Source organism: Xenopus laevis, chromosome 4L (assembly GCF_017654675.1).
Source record: "Xenopus laevis strain J_2021 chromosome 4L, Xenopus_laevis_v10.1, whole genome shotgun sequence".
NCBI lineage: Eukaryota > Metazoa > Chordata > Amphibia > Anura > Pipidae > Xenopus > Xenopus laevis.
This window is the reverse complement of record NC_054377.1, coordinates 96,635,004-96,654,656: the sequence shown is the minus strand read 5'-3', so window position 1 is coordinate 96,654,656 and position 19,653 is coordinate 96,635,004. Positions and strand designations below refer to the sequence as shown.

The window sequence follows — 19,653 nt, the reverse complement described above, 5'->3', positions numbered from 1 at the left end:
AACTGCTGGCAATTCCGATTATGATTTCCTATGGAGCAAGCCACATGTGACCACAAAAAGTAGCATTGCACATGCTATCTTCACATTACTATGCCTTGCAATAAGAACTAGCGTAATTGAACCCCCCGGTTGACCCTGACACCTCTGCCACAATCTAACATTAAGATAAAGGTTGTTGAAACCCTAAAATTGTTGCCACAATCTAACATTAAGATAAAGGTTGTTGAAACCCTAAAATTGCTGCTCTCTGTAGCAGGTAATTTTTTCAGGAATGTGTCATTTATGAACCCTCATAAGTTAGTAGGGTTTACTAGATCAAAGTCTGAAATATGATATTGGTACTTCCCAGTCATCTACTCATATGTGATCCCCTAATAACCACTATGTGATGCATGAGCATGTGAATGGTGTATTTTGGTAAAAGATGAAAATCTTGCTTTTCAGCTGCAAAATCTGCTGCGTCTGTCTGCACTCAAGCAGAGGCAATGTTTCTGGGTACAGGCACTTCGATCAGCAGAGCAGTTGCCGAGGAGGGGATTCTCGGCCTGCGTTTCTCATCAGGCCAAGATCCACCTTGTCTGGCCATAGCTGGGCAGGCCCATTTATTAAAGGTTGAATTTTGGTGGTATTAGAGCTTTTGGAAACCACGATTAAACTATTTCTCTAAAAGCATTAATACTATGAAAGTTATTAAAAGATCAGAATAAAAAAGTACAAACTGAAAAAACCTTGAACAATGCGTTAAAAAAATACAGACACCTATAAAACCTCTAAAATGCTGAATTTTTCGGACTATTGCTAGCGAAAAAATATCAGAAAACTTCTAAAATTCTGAATGGTTAAAAAGCTCCCATTGGGAGCTTGACTATTTTACTTGGTGCAGTTTTGTATTAAAATTTAATACATCTTTATTTTTTTAGTTTTAGAGATATAAAAAAACCCACAGAATACAATTTTAGTAAATTGGCACCTTAGTGCCTGGGGTATTCAGTACACGTGGAGATTAGTCGCCTGCAATAAATCTGCGGGCATATTATGTTCTGAAAATCCTTTCCTACGAGCAATAGTGTAAATTGCTGGTTGGAAAACACGAGTCTCTTTGGTTTTGTGAGGTAGCCCAAAGTTTCCTCATGAGGCAATTTTACGGTGATTTACATTATTGCCCGTGGGAAAGCATTTTCAGATTAGTCGTCTGTGGTAGAGCAGATTTATCGAAGATGACCAATATCCATGTGAGCTATAGACGCACAGATAATATTGTACGAAATGATTTTTCGTACGATATTCGGTGCATGTATGGTGGCCTATCTAGGCAGAAGACTGGGATACCGGTTGGTTTGTCGATCGAGCTGGATGGAAAATTTTAATTGGGTGCCTTTGAAGGCACCAGAACATCGGCCATTGTTAGTTCTGAATCGTCAGATACAGGTAGAATTCTATTGTTTCTACCTGTATATACACGTGTATTGAAACTAACTATCTTTCTTGGAAAGATCCTTTCCAAGAAAGTTTGCAATTGTTACGTCTATGGCCATAATATTATCTGTGCGTCTATGGCCAAGGGTCTCTTTGTGAGCTTAAAAACAAATGGTTCTATCTTAAAGGAGAAGTAAGCGCTTCTTCCACTTGGATGTGTGCTATGTAAATCCGGCCCTGGGGCCAGTGCTCCGATCAGCAGAAAACTGCACCAGCCCGGGGTTCTTCCAGCGAGCACCATGGAGCGATCCTCTTCCGTCTTCTTCTTTCTTCTCGCAGCTGTGCATGAGCATTAGAGTGAAAAGCTGAACTTTAACTAAAAAGTCGGCTATTTCGTTCATGTGTCTGCCCCAACAATTTTGAAGAAAGAAGAAGCCGGAAGAGGATCGATCTGTGGTGCTCGCTGGAAGAACCCTGGGTTGGTGCAGTTTTCTGCTGATAGGAGCACTGGCCCGGGGTTTCAGGTAAGTAAATACAATCACTCAGGGGTGTCTAAGATTTGGCACCTCCAAGCAGAAGAAGACTTTCCTTTTCCTTTAAAGGTGGCCATAGATGTGCAGATGTAATCGTACAAATCCTCGATTCGTATGATTTTTGGACTGTGTGTGAGAGTCCCAACATTTTTTGTACCATGGAGATTGGTCGTTTAGTCGATCAGACAGGTTAAAAGATTTCTGTCGGCTAACGATAATATCTCTGCATGTATTGCCAATCTGACTATAACAATGGATCTATATCACTAGAATTTGTCAGACATAACTTTGGTACGATTGCTGTCACGGGCAGGATATCGTCTGATTTGTTCCTTTTACTACTTTATTTGATCTGAATGGTTAGTGGCAGGTTGGAAGATGCCACCGAACTATCTTTTGTCCGATATAAAGGCTATATCTGCACGTCTATGGCCAGCTTAAGCCTTACAATGCTGATTGAGCCCCCTCAGACCATGTCAGCAGTGAGTCTCTTCCCATGTACAGGCCCTCCTCAACAGATATCTGGCAAACAATCTGATTTACCCTACTTGGCCCTGCACACTGCTGCCCAAAGTATGTGACCTCTGCAAACGAGCGGATCTTAATGTGTGGCCACTGTTAGGCTTATGGCCTGTTGTCACTGAAGTGCCCTGTGTGAGCCCAAAGAATGTGTGATAACGAGACATCCACTCACAAAACAAAAGCAACATATGGCTCTCTAGAGGTTGTTGGACTGCAGCCCACAGAATTCACTAAGAGCCCAGGCAAGATTTTGAGATTAAAAACAGTGATTTCCATTAATGTTGATCCTCCTCCTGCACTGAGCTCTTTGTATGTCCCTGTGTGAGGTAAAGATGGGGCTTCTCATACCCAAAGCCTCTTTTCTTTCCTTCCTTATTCCTCATATATGTTCCTCCTAGTTCTGCAGCCTTCGTGGCCATTACCCCACTCCCACTATTACTGTTTCCATTACAGGTCAGTCCTCTGTGTGTATCACCTCACACTGCCCCCACACTGCCACACTGCGCCCCAGCCCCCTTTCCTTGTAGCCGGGGGACGTGACACCTTTTATAGGCAGCTGTGTGTGTGTCTGGCCAGGGACAGGCTGCAGCCTCGGTTAGATATTTACTGAGGAGAAGTGGGGGAAAGTTTCTACTGGGGGAGGAGGGCGGCACAGAATGGAGGAATAAAGAGGGGAGGGAGTAAGAAAATGGAGAAAGAAGAAAGTTGATGTGGAGACGAAGGAGCGGGAGCGAGTGAGGGAGACTTGGGAAGAAGCAGAAATGCTGAGGGGGAGCCCACTGACTGACTGACTGGTGGCGCACACATTACAGGGCAGAGATGGGGGGACAACTCAGCTAACGTTGGCCCAGAGGGCTCGCAGCTTTTCGCCATGTGTCAGATGGTACGATCCAGCTGAGCTACACTGGGCCGGGACCGGCCATCTCCGAGCAGCGCAAATCAGCAGGAGGGTCTGAGGGCACCAACACCTCATGGAGACAAAGGGGGGCCCCAGGGACACGACACGGCTGTGCTCTCTGCAGGTAAGTGCTCCCCAGCCGCCTCTTCGCCTTTCTCCCTATCGCTTCCCACTGAATTCGGCGCACAGTGTACGAAGCGCATTTATAGCGAGAGCCCCGCGTGTCAATCCCGTTATTTGGGACGGTGGGTCGGTGCCACAGTGTCGCTGCGCTTTTAACTTTTTCCTGTCCTGGCAAATAGCTGCGACTTTATCAGAGGTGACACCACCTGTGCCTTCTGGTCGACTTTTAACATGTTTGTTTGTAGTGTCCCGAGGGCTGATCGTGCTGAATGTTAATACATAACGCTACAAATGAGAGCTGTGTGTATATATATCACATGTATGAGGCGCACACTGAAACTTCTCAGTCATATTCAATGTACACTAGTTGCACAGAGCCCAGGGCACACACAGGCCTGACATGCTCTCACATTATCCACATCTACTGGCAATGTCCATCATCAGTGCAGGGGGTACAAGAAGAAAAAGAATAGTAAGTCATCAATGGTGCAAGCTACACTAATCATTAAAGCTTCTGACACAGCTGCAACTTAGTTGCATTCTGTGGATTGAATTGAAGATGGCAGTAATGTGGGGGGAGCCCTGGGCCTCAAGTCCTGTCCTGCTGGTTCAGCCCCAGACATATCTTCATTATATTCTTATTATTGCCATTTCCTGTATCAGATAACTGGCCCAGTACTAGGCAAATAGTTATGGCTTCAGTTCCAGCTCCTCTGGTGATTGTATTGCAGTCTGCACAGAAAGTTCTGTGGGGGGGGGGCAGAAACGGAGAATTGGGGCCCTATCTATGGGGGGGGAATCATATTGACCAGGAATATTTATTTTTTGCAGCTGTAGTGTGGGCACCCCATATATTGTCTGCTGTGCCTTTCTGCGTCACAGAGGGGACAGAGGCAACGTCTCCCTCTTGCTTCCTATTGGCTGAATCATTGGATCAGTGCAAAATAGTCATCTGCATGTGATCTCCATGGCTGACTCCCAGTATGGATGAGCTAACTACTGGGGAATCAGCCGTCTAAAGGAACCGCAAGGCCTTTTTACGTTGCAGACTCATTTCATATAATTAAATCCAGCAATTTACGTGAACCTGCATCTCCCATGTGTTCTTTGCAACTCCATAGACCTGATTTCAGGTTGACTTGTCAATAAGACTAGTCATGAGTCGTGAAGGTTATGGGAAGGTGCAACGCTCCCCTCATACTTAGTCAGGAAAGACATCTAACTTGCACACAACTTGACTATGAAGATTTTCATTCATCCAGGTCATGATATATCTAGTGTAGGTAAATTTAAAACAACTGGACTTGCTGAGTAATCAATGAAGACGTTTCACTACTCATCTGAGCAGCTTCTTCAGTTCAAATGACTGTTGTGGGAAGTTCTCTGTATATAAACTCTTCCACTAATCCAAGCAACACCTCTGTGAATTTCTTCAGATTTTACAATGTGCCATTGTGATTGGATTAGTGGAAGAGTTTATATGCCGAGAACCAGTCACACCAGTCAGTTGAACTGAAGAAGCTGCTCGGATGAGTAGTGAAACGTCTTCATTGATTACTCAGCAAGTCCAGTTGTTTTAAATTTACCTATACTAGATAAACCATCAACTTGTTTAGGGCCCATTTAGGGTACATCTGAGCCTTTAGTAACATCAGCAAGGCCCTTTCCATGCCAGGGAAAATCCGTGTGCCAGCAATTCTGTGTTTTCAGCTTTCACTTAGATCTGTGCATTGCCAAATTTGTATCCTTCCTCTTGAAAGTGCTGCGGGGGGGGGGGGGAAATGGCATTATATAAAAATAATAATACTAAGCAGACAGAGGAAGAAGAAAGTGCAGTGTATCCATGGGGAAGTAAAACCATGTTTAGGGCTCTTACAGACAAGCGTTTTAGCTGCGCTCCCCTGCATTCCGGTTTCATGCGTTCAGCCGCAGGGGAGCGCAGGAGTAGACGTACTGAATTCTTTTCAGTGAGGCTGTACTCACACAGACGCATGTAAGCGGCAAACGTAGGTTGGGACGCAGCATGTTGCATTTTTTCCTGCATTCGGCGCTTACATGCGTCTGTGTGAGTACAGCCACATTGAAAAGAATTCAGTGCGTCTACTCCTGCGCTCCCCTGCGGCTGAACGCATGAAACCAGAACGCAGGGGAGCACAGCTAAAAACACTTGTCTGTAAGAGCCCTTAGAGTGTTAGAGTGAGGGAAGTCACTCTTTGGTGTGGTATCCCATAGAAACCAATCAGCATTTACTCTAATTAGCCTTACTACAGATGGCCAGTCCAGATCTATTGCTGGTCTGTTGCCATGGCTGCAGTTCCAGAATAAAAAAGGCTCCAGTACTGAGAATTCCTCTATTTGTCCCTCCTTCTGATTTAAAATGTTCCAATGTATTCAAGGAACAAGGAAAGCCTGATTCAATGGGATGGGGAGCCCCAGTAAACCTGACTATAGTGCCACCATCTGTCTTACCTATCCCATGCACCCCTAGCATTGATTTGGACTCAAATATTTGGATCTTTCTCTACTGTGCAGAAATTCATTTAAATTCTACTGTGCTAGGAACACCTGGGAAAGAAAAATGGCATCACTGTTTTACTTTTCGCCCTGTTCAGTGAATTTGTTCCTGAAAGGATCACTGGCCTTAAGATTAGATTCACTGGGGGGGTGCTAACCTATTGGCACCCCTAGTGACTTAGGCTTTCCTTGTCCTTTAAATCCAAGCAGAATAAATGTTGTGATGTCTGATCAAGATCAGAAAAGGAAGAATGAAAGGAATTCTGCAGCATTGTGATTAAACAGATATATATCATTTGCATGCTATAATAAAGGTCAGGCACTTGCATTTGCTTTTCTCTTTTTTTCTTCCCCCTCCCCAATTTTCTAATTTCTGCTTTTTTTCCATTTTCTTTCTTTTACTTTACATAAATCAAAGATATCCACCCCTCCCCCGCCCCACCACAACTATTGCTAAACAGCAGCTCCCACCATTCCAAGGCATCTATTAGAATTAGTCATTGCTAAGTTATTAGCACTTATCTTATGTGAGGTTAATGTTTTTAGGGCTTGATCTTTTACACTAATCCTAATACAGCACAGTGGAACGTGGGCAATATTTATAAAGGGCACAATCACAGTGTCTGTATTTCATAAGAACACTTTTATATACGGTACAGGATCTGTTATCCAGAATGTTCAGGACCTGGAGTTTTCCAGATAAGGGATTTTTCCGTAATTTGCATCTACATGCCTTAAGTCTACTAAAAAATAATTTAAACATTAAATAAACCCAACAGGACGGTTTTGCTTTCAATACGCATTAATTACATCTTATTTGGGGTCGAGTAAAATGCACTGTTTTATTAGTACAGAAAAAAAGAAAGTCATTTCTAAAAATCAGAATTATTTGATTGCAATGGAGTCTGGGAGATAGCCTTTCCGTAATTCTGAGCATTCTGGATAACAGGTTTCCGGATAACGGATCCCATACCTGTACTAGGGACACCTACGGAGAGTGAATTGTGCAGAGCCGTGCTTATGTCACTGCAGGTCAAGGGGTATTTTCAATTCCAGCATTGATAGTTTCTTGACACATAAGTCATTTTACTGTAGCTGCTAGTCTGATGGCACTAAGGCTAAAGACAGGGGTTATGGGCAAATGCTATACCTGTACAAATCCCACATACTAGAGACAATTCACAAACTGAAATCCGATTATTCCAGATCAGTCACCCACAGTAACTAAGTAATTGTCACATTAACAGTAAGAGTAATTCTCAGAGTTAGCAAAATGTAAACCTTGCAGAATTCTGCACTGAAATCCATTTTTCAAAACAACAAACAGATTTTATTATATTCAGTTTTGAAATCTGACATCTGACTAGACATATTGTCAATTTCCCAGCTGCCTCCAGTCATGTGACTTGTGCTCTGATAAACTTCAATCACTCTTTACTGCTGTACTGCAAGTTGGAGTGATATCACCCCCTCCCTTCCCCCTATCCCCAGCAGCCTAACAACAGAACAATGGGAAGGTAACGAGATAGCAGCTCCCTAACACAAGATAACAGCTTACTGGAAGATCTATGAAAAACACTTAAGGGTAGGGTCACACTGGGCGATTCGGGGAGATTTAGTCGCCTGTCGACTAATCGCCTTGTCTTTGCTGCGACCAATATCCCCAAATGCCTTACCTCTGTCTTGCGCCGGCTAAAATGAAGAATCGACTGCGGCATGGCACATGCGGGTTTCCTTGCATGGCAACTTCGGAATAAGAAGCGACGTGTGTGCCATGCCACAGGCGACTTTTCATTATAGCTGGCACAAGACAGAGGTAAGGCATTCAGGGAGATTGGTCGCCGCAAAGACAAGGTGATTAGTTGCCTGGCAACTAAATCTCCCAAAATCACCCAGTGTAATAGTAAAAGCCAAGTCCCACTGAGACTGATTCAGTTACATTAAGTAGGAGAAAAAACAGCCTGCCAGAAAGTAATTCCATCCTAAAGTGCAGGCACAAGTCACATGACTGGGCAGCTGGGAAACTGACAAAATGTCTAGCCCCATGTCAGATTTCAAAATTGAATATAAAAAAATCTGTTTGCTCTTTTAAGAAATGGATTTCAGTGTACAATTCTGCTGGAGCAGCACTATTAACTGATTCATTTTGGAAAAAACATGTCTTTCCATGACAATATCCCTTTAAACTTGATTCTTCTTTCAATTGTTTTCGGGCTGCCAGTTGTACCCTTCTTTTTCCTGGTCTTCTTAGTAGTACTTGGGTCATACAACTCCCTATAGCTGCAGACAGACACAGAAAGACATTTCCATCGTACCAGCTTGATTTCAAAATCCAAATAATCCTGATTTAAGTGTTTCCAGCGTTGTCCCAATTAGTGTGCATACTCTCCACCCCAGGCCCCATGTACATATAAAGAGCCTGTGTGTGTGTGTATTGGTAATGGATACTAAGGAAATGGCTATGCAAAGGAAGCAGCACATTGCTGTAAGAATGTTAAATAAATGAGTTCGTGGAGGAATGGAAACAATTACATATCTTACATAACACCTATTACTAGTTACTTCTGTTACTCCCTCAAGCACCTGCTTTCTATTTCCTCAATTGCAATCACTGTAATTTGTAGGGATGCTCTACATCCAGGATTCAAATTTGACTGATTCTTGGGTGTTTCTGTGCAGACCAAATCAGAACATTAAAAGGGAAAATACGCCCCCTTTTGACATAAGCTCATTCAGTTGTGTATGTAATAAAGGTGCATGAACTTCTACATATAAATGCATTTTGTTTACACAGACATACCCGATTAAAAGGAAACCATGTAATTCGTAATAAACATTTCCCAAAATCCCCGTAGGCTCACAGTGTAATGCCCCTCCTTCACCGTGTTACATTATGAAGTGGTGGATTCTGGGGGGTTGGGAAGTCCCTCTTAATCTGTGCACCACCCACTATGGAGAACAGAAGGACTTCAAGTCCCAGAATCCATCACTTCACAATGGAACAAGGAGAGGGAGGAGTTGCATCACTCTGTGAGCCTAAAGGGGGTTTGGAACTGTTTTCTGCAGCGCAGACAGACTATTATGGATTCCTTTTTATCTGCGGATTTCTAAAAGTTCAGACAGTGTCTATGTACCATTTCTAAAACCAACTAAATAAGCTAATGTCAAACATAAAAGTACAGTTTTAAAAAAAAAAAAAAATTAAAGACATGCACAGTATCACAAACATGTATTTGTGCAAAATCACCAATAACAATATAAATAGCATTAAGTTATTGAAAAATTCACCTGAAAAACCTTCCCCGTATCACATCACAAGGCAGTGTCTACCCCCGTCTGCATACTTCATGTCGGCCATTCCCTCCTGACGCGTTTCGAGACACTACCTTCTGGTTTGATATGGGGAAGGTTTTTCACGTGAATTTTTCAATGACTTAATGCTATTTATATTGTAATGGTGGTTTTGCATAAATGTTTGAAGTGAGATACTGTGCGTGTCTTTAAATTTTTAATACATAAAATGTGGTATTGGATGCGTGCTAAGTGCTTTCTACTAGATAGCATATACCCATCAGTTGAATTCAGTTTTAAAAAAATCATGGATTTTTCTCAAGTTTGAATATGCAGCTATGGCTTTGGTATTTGGCCAAATGCGTTTCAGAGCATACATCATTCAACTGATTCAAAAAAAATATTGTCTCTGTGCATTCCTAATTACTGGTTTCCACCACTTCCTCCATACTTCATTACTCCATAATTCATTACGGTCACCCAAATAATGAATTAGTTTTTTTCACTACCCCACAGGATTGTGACAAAGATGGCAGCGGAGGTGAATATGAGGGAAGGTCTCCCTTATAAAGACACAGTGAAAAGTCAAGTGCTAAAGAACAACTTGATTCTGGAAAGAACAAGCAACGAGTATACAGACAAAGGGAAGCCAGTGGTTCGGGAGACAGAGCCAGTCATGGGAACATCTGTACTACAGAGTAAAGTAAAAGCACTGAAGCAAAAGCAGAAGGATTTAAGGACATTGGAATTTCATAAAGGGAAAGACCCTTTGGAGGATACGTTAAGTGTTCCTCAGCTCCGTACTTACCTAACAGAAGAGACACTGAACTACACTGAGCATGAAAGGGTCCCTTGTGTTAATCAGGAGTCCTGGGGTACTGAGGGTTTTAGTAATGAATGTGAGGGAGTGAATTACAGTCAGAACAAGGCTGAGAGTAATGCACAGAAATTGCCACAAGACCATCTAAAAGAATTTCCCCAGGACTTGTTTGGATCTCACCACACTGATGATGAATTAAGCTTTAAGAGTTCCTCAATAAGTTTGGCTGAGAGAGTTGAGCGGAATAGGCAGGAATTGAGGTGGAGATTCAACAGCTCACCTTCTCTTGGCGAAGAAAGCATCCAGGATGAAGTGCAGAATAGCAGCCATGGACACGTATCCAGACATGACAGCTGTGAGTAGGAGGCAAAAGATGGGCTTGTTTAATGTCTTTGTGATGTTGGATTACTTTTAGTTTTGTATGCATGAAAAAGCTGAGATGCCTGAAATTGTCTTTAATGCAGGGATGGTGCCTGGGGCTGATGCAGACTGTGATTCCGGGGTGTCTCTGCCAGATCCAGAGGGCAGCAGGTATGAAATGGAAAGCTCCCAATCCTACAATATAGTCCATACTAAATAGGTGTATTTTCTCTTACACCTAGGGGGTTATTTACTAAACTCTGAATGCGAGAATCACGAAAAATTTGTGTTTTTTTTTTTTATAAAATCACAATTTTTTTTTCAGAATTTATTGAACCCAGAGGTTGGAAAAGTATGAATTAGAAAATCTGGCATCTCAGACCTGTCGAGGTTGCATATAAGTCAATGGGAGAAGTCCCATTGATTTTTTGATGTGCGATGGGTTTCAAAAAGTATAAGAAAAGAGTGAAAATTGTTTTTTGCTAGCTAGTTGCTAATAACCCGTTTTATTATTTATTTTTCTAAAAACAGAAGTCTGAAATACACAGGAGTATATCAGTAGCCCTATTTATACTATGAGAGTACCAACTTATTATCCAGAGGTGGCATGGTTTTCTTTCTTTTTCTCTCTGCTTTACAGCACTGATGCAGATTATTATCTATAATCTTTATGTTAAGCCACGTGTCATGTATCATGGACTCTGTTGCCATTCTGTGGCCTCGTATAATCTTCTGCTAACATGGGGTCTGTTCTTATTTTGCCTGTTGGTGTATAGTAGCAGTGGTTTGCAGGAACCATGAGGGGGCACTGTCAGTGTCAGACTACCCAGCATGCACGTTCTTATACAGTCTGGCAGGGGATTTTAACTGGGAAGTCACGTCATTCTGAAATCCCTTCTAATCCTGTCCTAGGGATCTGAGCATCCGACACGAACAGGCCAAACAGCTGCTACACAGAGCACGGATGAAAGCAAAAGGGGTCAGTCCCTTGCGCGCCTCTCACTGTGTCCTTCCAAACGCACAATCACAGCTTCTACAGCAACGGTAAGAAAGGAGATCCTGGCAAGTACCATATCTATCTATCTATCTATCTATCTAAAGAGTAATGGTACAGGGAGGGTAGCATTGAAGGGATTCAGCTATTCAAGTAAAGGGGAAATACTGTTATAATTATTCATTTTTCCAGTATAGCCAAGAAGGAATGCATTATCTTCTTGTTCTTTGTGTTTTAAAAGCAGCTTTAGTTTGAAGGAGCTTTTTGTATCCACTTCATTTGGATAAATGAAAAGGAGACTTTGCCTTTAGTTCAGAATAATTCAGTGCTTTACAAGTTTTCCCTTGCAGTTTGATTATACAGTATTTTGCATTTTGTGTTATGTTTAAAGGTGAGGTCAAAGAAACAAGTCAACAGTCCTTGGGTATGCTGGGGCCATAAACATTCCTGCATAATTTCATAGACAGCATTATATTAAGCAGCAGTGGACTTTGTTTAAACAAAATCTGCTGCTGTTTAATAGGATGCTGTCCAACCTGACGGCCAGATGGGGAGTACCTCCCTGGAATTTCTATACACACTATCTAAATGGAAATTAAAAAAGACATAATTGTGGCTGTAGAGCGTGTATAGCTCCATACTGAAGGACCCACAGCCTAGATGTGATTGATGCAAAGTTCCAAAGTTTCATTATATGGGGAAGGCAGTCATGCCCCCTCCCATTATGTATGTTATCTAAAGGTGTAACCAGACTCCTGGATCCCATAAAGAGAAAAATCAATGTGCTCATACTTTACATTGAACTAAAAGTCATGTAAACAGCTCACATATAGGCATGGCAGAAGATAAGGTGTTTCTTTAACTCAAGTAAGATTTTTTACCTCTGTAAAGTAAAAAAAACTACATTTGTATTTAAAGCTTTATACACACAGAGTTGTTACGCATTTCAGCCAATGTGGTTTGGCAGATTATCCTTTGGTGTGATCATGAAAAAATGGACAAAATATGATCTGAATCAGAGTATGTATGGACCATGTAGAGGCCCAGAATTGCACAGGCTTGATAGCAATCCTATGATGTTGCCAAAGAGTTCAATTCATGATGATGATGGTCACTAGGCTGCATAGCTCTGTGCCTGTGGATATTTTGCATTGCACACACAACACTGCAGTTCAGACAGTTGACCCTAGTACATATACTGTACATGTCAAGCCTAATCCTATGATTTGGCATTATATTTAATCCTTTACCACATCCAGGAAAGGGGAACCTGCACTATGCAATGGTTACAGCAAATGTAGTTTAGGTATAATTGGGCTTTGGGCTGCATTCCTTAGTCTAGATTCTGAATGAAAACTTGCCATCTAGCTGTTTGTGGTTTTGGGTTCTTAGAACAAACTTCTTTTTCTGCTGAAATTCCCAGTTTATAGCTGTGGCTTCCTTATGTGCCAAATAGCAATGTTTTGTATGCCATATTTATACGAGATCTTTTTTTGTGGCAGCAAGAGCCACGTCATAATACTGGTACCTGCTTTGTCATTCTTTTTCCGTATGTAAAAGCAGACTGCTTTCCAGTACATCAGAGATACATGGAAATAGAAACTAAAAAATAGAAAGCTTCAACTTATATTTTCTGTTTCTTTTTTTTAAGTGTTCCCTGTGCTTCTGGTGCTGATGGGGGCTCTCTAAGCGACAGCTCTGGCAGTGATTATTGTTCTTGGCATCGAAGCTCACGTGGTTCTCCATCATCTCACGTGAGATTTCAAGATGAATCAGAGCATGATGTGGAGGAGCGATATAGAGAACGTCAGCAACAGGGTCCTCAGTCAGCTGGTATCACCCCAGCTACACCACCAGCTCGACGCTCCAATGGTCACATACCCTGGACACAGCATCTGGTACCTTCTGGAAATGAAAACCAATGTGGAACTTGCGGCTCTTATATTAAGGGTTTAGGAGGTCAAAAACAGAGTTCAGAGGCTTTTTCCACAGGTTCAAACCTATGGAATGCTCATTTAGGCTCTAGAATATCTCAGGATGTGTCTATTAACTCCCCTTTGGGAACCAAACCCTCTCCTCACTGGATTCTTCCATCACAGCCATGGAGAGTCCACACTGAACTCATCCGGGAAACCCATATTGGAGGTGATTCCACAGCCGACTCATCTGGCGAAGACGAGGTCAACAGGACACAAAAAAAATCCTGTCGTGCTTTGGGTCCTCACAGGAGCTCTAAAAACACACAACATAATGTAGAATCTGGTTCTAGAACAAGGACATGTTCAAATCCAGAGCAGTTTGCTGATGGAAGAACCAAGACGACAGATATTGAGAAAGAGAAGGAAATGAATCCAAAGAGTTCCTTGCCGCAGGCTGAAATGAAAAGCAGCACACCAGCTCTTAAAGATCCCAGGACGAAAATGTGTGTATCAAATACAGAAACAGAGACTGCAGTGCGGGGACATCTGCATAATAGTAATGTAAAAGCTGAAAAACAAATTCCTATTCATTATGCTGAACCCAGAACAACATTAAACCCCATAAATACAACTCCTAAATTTGGAAATGAATGCCTAGATGCCAACCCAAATCCAGGTGCTCTCACAATCCATGGCCACGTGCCAGTTCCTCCAGTTGGGAAAGCTCCTTCTACTGGGACGCCAAGATCTGGCAGATTTACGGTGCGTCCTGAGGGAACTTTTCATCTGTCTGTAGGTACTTCTCAGGGAGAAAAAAGGGAACAATTGAGGAATGAGAAGGGCATACCATCTGATATTGTGCCAAAAATCAAAAATGAGACTCAAGCGAAGCTCAGAGTTTCTGACATCCATCCTTTGTCATTATCTGAAATAAGAATGAAGGAGGAAGGCAGAGAAAGGCCGCAAAAGGTGAAAAAAACCCTAAATAAGGAGAAGCCAAATGAAAGACAGGAGCAGAGGAACCCAGAGAGGCCGGATGTGACAAATGGACAACCTGAAAGTGAGAAAGCTCACAGGTCTATGAGACAAAGGAACGCTGAAAGGAGAAGTGTATCAAAGGAGCAGCACAACACTGAAGTGACTCAGACCATCAGGGATCACACAGATGGAGAAACGTCAGACCTATTAAAAGATCAATTGGTAAAGGAAAGAAATACTGCGAAAAAGGAACATAAGCGAATTACAGGGACAGATGTACAACATGACAGCACAGAAACAGGTGAGCTTTTCTCTCAAACTATATTCAGTTCATGTTGTGTGGAGCCAATTAAACAGAACCAAGCAGTAATTAATTTGGAGCAAAAATTAAAAAAAGAAAGAACATGAGATAGCAAATAGCAGAACCAGCATTGCTGAAAACATATATAAAGCAGCTGATAGAAGAATTATTGAAAAGATACTTCAAAAGCAGTCCCTCCTTGCTCAGATATAAATAGATTGAACCAAACTTTACTGACTTGGCAGCGGCTCTGTTGTACTTCTGAATAAATGACTATTTTGCTGATTTCTTTTCCTAACAGTGGATGTTGGTGCAAGTGAAACAGGCTTTGCATTCCGTGAACACCCAGCACAGGACAAGCACTTGGATCATAAAGCAGAGTAAGCAGGATCTGAATAACATCTGACCCTCCTCACCCCCAAATTTGAGTTTCTCCATAGATTTAGCAATTCCAATCCAATAAATGTGGTTGCTTACAAAGGGAAACTACAATTAAAACTGTAAATGGTCTTAAATATGATCTTGCTTTTTTCTTGCATTTAAACCTTAATTAGTTGTTGGTTACTGACCCTAGCAACAAGGCAATGTTGTGAGTGGCAGACTCACAGAATGATAATGAAAAACAAAATAAAGCTAGACTTCTTACATAAAGGTTTCTAAAAGTCCATTTGATCGAGTTCTGCACAGGTCTTCCAGACCCGCACCCGACCCATACTAATTACCCCTATCGCAACCCGCACTGCACTACATTATTTCCTGTCAGGTGATCAATGAGTGACACAAAACATCACAAATTGGTGGCTCATGGAAAAAATGTAAAAGGGCAATAAGCAAAAGGAGTACATTACTCCTGTTAAGGATCAGAGAGAAGTGACTAATATCTTATTACACTCATGTCTCATTTTTTATTTTGTAGAGATGCGAATCAGTGTGTCGCCCCCAAAAGTCCGATGCAGCCTGCAGCAAGGAAAGGCGACATCCGCAGTGGAATGAAGAAATTCTTATCTTCCTTTGGCCTGTCCTCCCGTCCCAAGTTGGAGCGATTCCAGTCTTCCAGTTTGGAGCAGATTTTTACACCAGCTGCTCGGAGCTCACAAGCACACGCTAGGGGTGACAGGGAGCGATGTGAGGAAGCAGGGAAGGATGGCAGGCTGAAGAAGAGTCCTTCACTGCAGTCCTTGAAACTGGTCAGTACAACTAGTAGTTCATAATTAAACAGGTACAAATAAGCTCAGAGGGGGTGCTTTAGATAAAGGCTTCTTATCTATGCTGATTATAGTGATTGGCCAGTCCTTCAACAGCTGCCTTATCTAAGCACCAATATTAAGTGTTTAACAGTGACACTTGTTTCAGGCTGATAAAAACATGATATGCCATTGGTTAGTAACATAAGGAAATATTTGCATTTGTGCTTTACAGCTGTGTAGTAGCAAGGGTTGTTCTTGTGATTTCCTATTAGTCAGGTGACCATTAGTTACTAGTGCTCCAGTCCCTAAAGGGGAATAAACAGCAATAATGAAATATAGCAGAATTGTTCCAAACAAAATGCACAACCTGCCACTCTAGTGATTAGTTTGGTGCATTAGCTCTGACATCAATTCTGGAGCTGCGCACACACGTGATATGGATACCATATTTCCTCAGGAGCAGGTCATAACTCTGTGTGTGTGTGGGGTCAGAGTTCAGACGGAGGAATGGTTATTTCACTGTGCATTGGCCCCAACTCACTGAGAGGTTCCTTAGTTGTAATCCGTGAATGTGCAAAGCCAGACGTTTGAGATGTAATTATGTAGTAATAGTAGTAGAGATGTGGGTAGCATATAATGTATCCTGTTATTGCTCTGGGCTTTCCACAGACAGTAATGGAAGTTGATCAGCTATAAAGTTTTGCCTTTCTAATCTCTGGGACTGTCATTGTGGTCTGTCATTGCCCTAAATCTGATCTAAATGTAAACATATCTTATTTGTTTTATGTGAGAAATTATTATTCTATCCTGGAAAACTTTTAGATCAGCGGTCCCCAACTTGTTTTACCCATGAGTCACATTAAAATGTAAAAAAAAGTTGGAGAACAATGTAAGCATGGAAAAAGTTCCTAGAGGTGCTAAATAAGGGCACCTGCATTGATGCCACTGGGAGCAACACCCAATGGGGTTGGTGAGAAACGTTGCTCCTGAGCCACTGGATGGGCATCTTGATCCTGACATGTTATACCCTTAATCCACCACCAGGTGACACAATTTCACTTACCACGGAAAGCATCCTCAGTGCAGAACCTGCTGGGAAAATCGGAGCGATCTGCTGTCTATATTACAGACGATGCCAACACGGCACCCAGGTACAATGAAAGTAAAGCAGATTCAACCTGCTAAAGTGTTAGTGTACCCTGTAAATAAAGGACAATAAACATTGTAGCCTTTACAATACAGTGACACATTGGCTATTTAGCAAAGTAAACAGACTGCAGTTTCCTTATACAAAACAGGGGTCACGGGGACAAAGCAAATAGAGAACAGTTTACAGTGTAACAGATGCACAAACAGTTACAGGGTTTCAATGCTGTAGTCCCCCGCTGCAACAGAATGGAACAGTCTCACACTCAGACCATTTGTACAGAGCCTTGCACATAGTGTGCCCAGCAAGATTAGTTTACACTAAGCACTAATTACAGCAGAAAACACCAGGCTGTCCTGAAAAAAGAACAAAATCACAATGTTTCATATTCTCACTAGCTGGAAGTTGTAAAATATCTGGAGTGACAAAGTTATTGTTTGCTCTAGGTAGAAGACAAACATCTAAATGTTAAATTGTAGTTTATGAATATGATGCACTCAAACGTTTGTTTTACACAGGCGGGCTCTCAGTGTGGAAGACATTGGATCCCCTGGTATGCCAAGGGTGCTGGGGCGTGTAGCTGAGATTTACCCTGATGGAACCCGCCTTTTACAGCTTCAGCGCCCCCCACAAGGCAGTTTTGGTTTCAGTATTTCATCTGTAAATGGACGTCCAGACTCAGGTCAGTAGCAACTCCTCACTCAGGGTATCTACAGGGTATCTTAAGAGCCTGTGCAGTCTGTGTTGGAGAGAGGACTAGAGGGCCATTGTAGAGAACAGGAGCGTAACTACAGAGGAAGCAGACCCTGCTGCTGCAGGGGGGCCAGGAGGCCCTAATTAATGAGCAATTTAAACATACATTGGTAAAACTGGACAAACTCTCAATATGTTGGGGTCCCTTAAAGGAATTGTTCAGTATAAAAATAAAAACTGGGTAAATAGATAGGCTATGAAAAATGTTTCTAATATAGTTAGTTAGCCAAAACTGTCATGTATAAAGGCTGGAGTGACTGGATGTCTAACATCTACTTCCTGCTTTGCAGCTCTCTTGGTTTCCACTGATTGGTTACCAGGCAGTAACCAATCAGAGACATGAGGGGGGACATGGCCCATAAATGTTTGCTTTTGAATCTGAGCTGAATGCTGAGGATCAATTGCAAACTCACTGAACTGTTATGTCCCATGTGCCACCCCTTCAAGTAGCTGACTTACTCACAGCTAGAGAGCTGAAAAGTAGGAAGTAGTGTTCTGGTTATTATGTTAGACATCCAGTCACTACAGCCTTTATACATTACATTTTTGCCTAACTAACTATACTAGAAACATTTTTTTTTTATTTTGCACAGCCTATCTATTTACCCAGTTTTTATTTTCACACTGAACTGTTCCTTTAAATTAATTTACTGTGGGCCCAGTAACATCTAGTTACTCAGTGGAACATCGGTAGGAGGGTAATTGGAAGTATATTGCTATACAATAGGTGAGGTAGAGAAGTTTGCTAAAGGGCATATAATGGCTTGTACTTTAGTTACTTGAATTGGCTCTGCATTTGCCATCTTTACAGCAGAGATCTAAGGCAGGTATTTCTCATCCAGCACATTAGGTCCTAGAATTCTGTTACAAGAACATGTGTAGTCCATACTGACTTGCCTCCCTGTGCCCAGGTATATACGTGCAGGAGATGAGTGACGCCAGCACTGCTAAACTCTTCTCGGGCCTGCTGCGTGTGGGAGATGAGATTCTGGAGTTGAACGGTACCAAAGTGTCGACTATTGCACATGAGCAGCTGAGCAAGATCATGGACAGGGAGTCCACTTTGTCTCTACGAGTTTTGCATCAGAGAAGGACCAAGTGCTAAGAGACAAAGCAGAAGGCAGCACTGCATGCTGGGAGATCCCACATAAAAAAATGTCAGATACTTTATCTTTTGACAGAGGTCGGAGCCAAGAACAATCTTCGCTACATTCTCAGCAGGCTCATCACTTCTCCTGAAATGGGTCAGCGGCAGTTTAGCAGTCAGTACGTGTTTCTTATGATAAATGGTTTAAATATTCTAAGCACATGGATTCCACGCTGGCCTTCAGCCATGTCTGTTTACCAAGTGATTTCTTTTTATTTTGCACTCCTGACACCAGTTTGTTTAAAAGCAGAAGTGTCCGACAGTCTGTCCTGTCACCCATGTACTTGTGGGAAAAATCTGCTGCAGAAATAAGGGATCTTTCTGTTTATCAGTATTAAAGCCTGGAGCGGACATTATCCTCTATGCCTTGCACAGCTCACATTGGCAAATGTCCTTGTGTATTTATGAATTTATGGCTTCTCACTGCCTATTTAATTTTAATATATTAAATATCTTTGTAATGTACAGTATCTTTGGAGGATATTTATTTCATAGAGATTGGAGGTTCACATATCGTGGTATTATATGGCAAATCCCACAGGAAAAGCAAGGAATCTGGCAAAGAAACCAATTTTCTCATACACATATATAAATATATATATACATATATACATACATATATATACATATATAAATACATATATATATATACATATATAAATACATATATATATATATATATATATATATATATATACATATATAAATACATATATATATATACATACATATATATACATACAGGTATAT

General features: G+C 41.8%; 1 protein-coding gene across 1 annotated transcript; it reads left to right on the top strand.

The window, feature by feature from the left end:
* The first annotated feature begins 3,040 nt into the window (after nt 1-3,040).
* Nucleotides 3,041-19,368, top strand: kiaa1614.L (KIAA1614 L homeolog). The gene is made up of 10 exons (XM_018258512.2): nt 3,041-3,493; nt 9,814-10,472; nt 10,582-10,648; nt 11,390-11,521; nt 13,123-14,669; nt 14,971-15,049; nt 15,586-15,856; nt 16,901-17,007; nt 17,522-17,685; nt 18,668-19,368. Exons 2-10 carry the CDS (start codon nt 9,827-9,829, stop codon nt 18,859-18,861), a joined length of 3,207 nt encoding a protein of 1,068 aa, XP_018114001.1. The 5' UTR covers nt 3,041-3,493; nt 9,814-9,826; the 3' UTR covers nt 18,862-19,368.
* The last annotated feature ends 285 nt before the right edge of the window (nt 19,369-19,653 follow it).

Bases quoted from the DNA above. Each gene is read 5' to 3' on its own strand.
- kiaa1614.L (XM_018258512.2), top strand. From the start codon at position 9,827: ATGGCAGCGGAGGTGAATATGAGGGAAGGTCTCCCTTATAAAGACACA. The intron at 15,050-15,585 runs GTAAGCAGGATC...TTTATTTTGTAG, and splicing joins CACTTGGATCATAAAGCAGA to AGATGCGAATCAGTGTGTCG. The intron at 17,686-18,667 runs GTCAGTAGCAAC...CCCTGTGCCCAG, and splicing joins AAATGGACGTCCAGACTCAG to GTATATACGTGCAGGAGATG.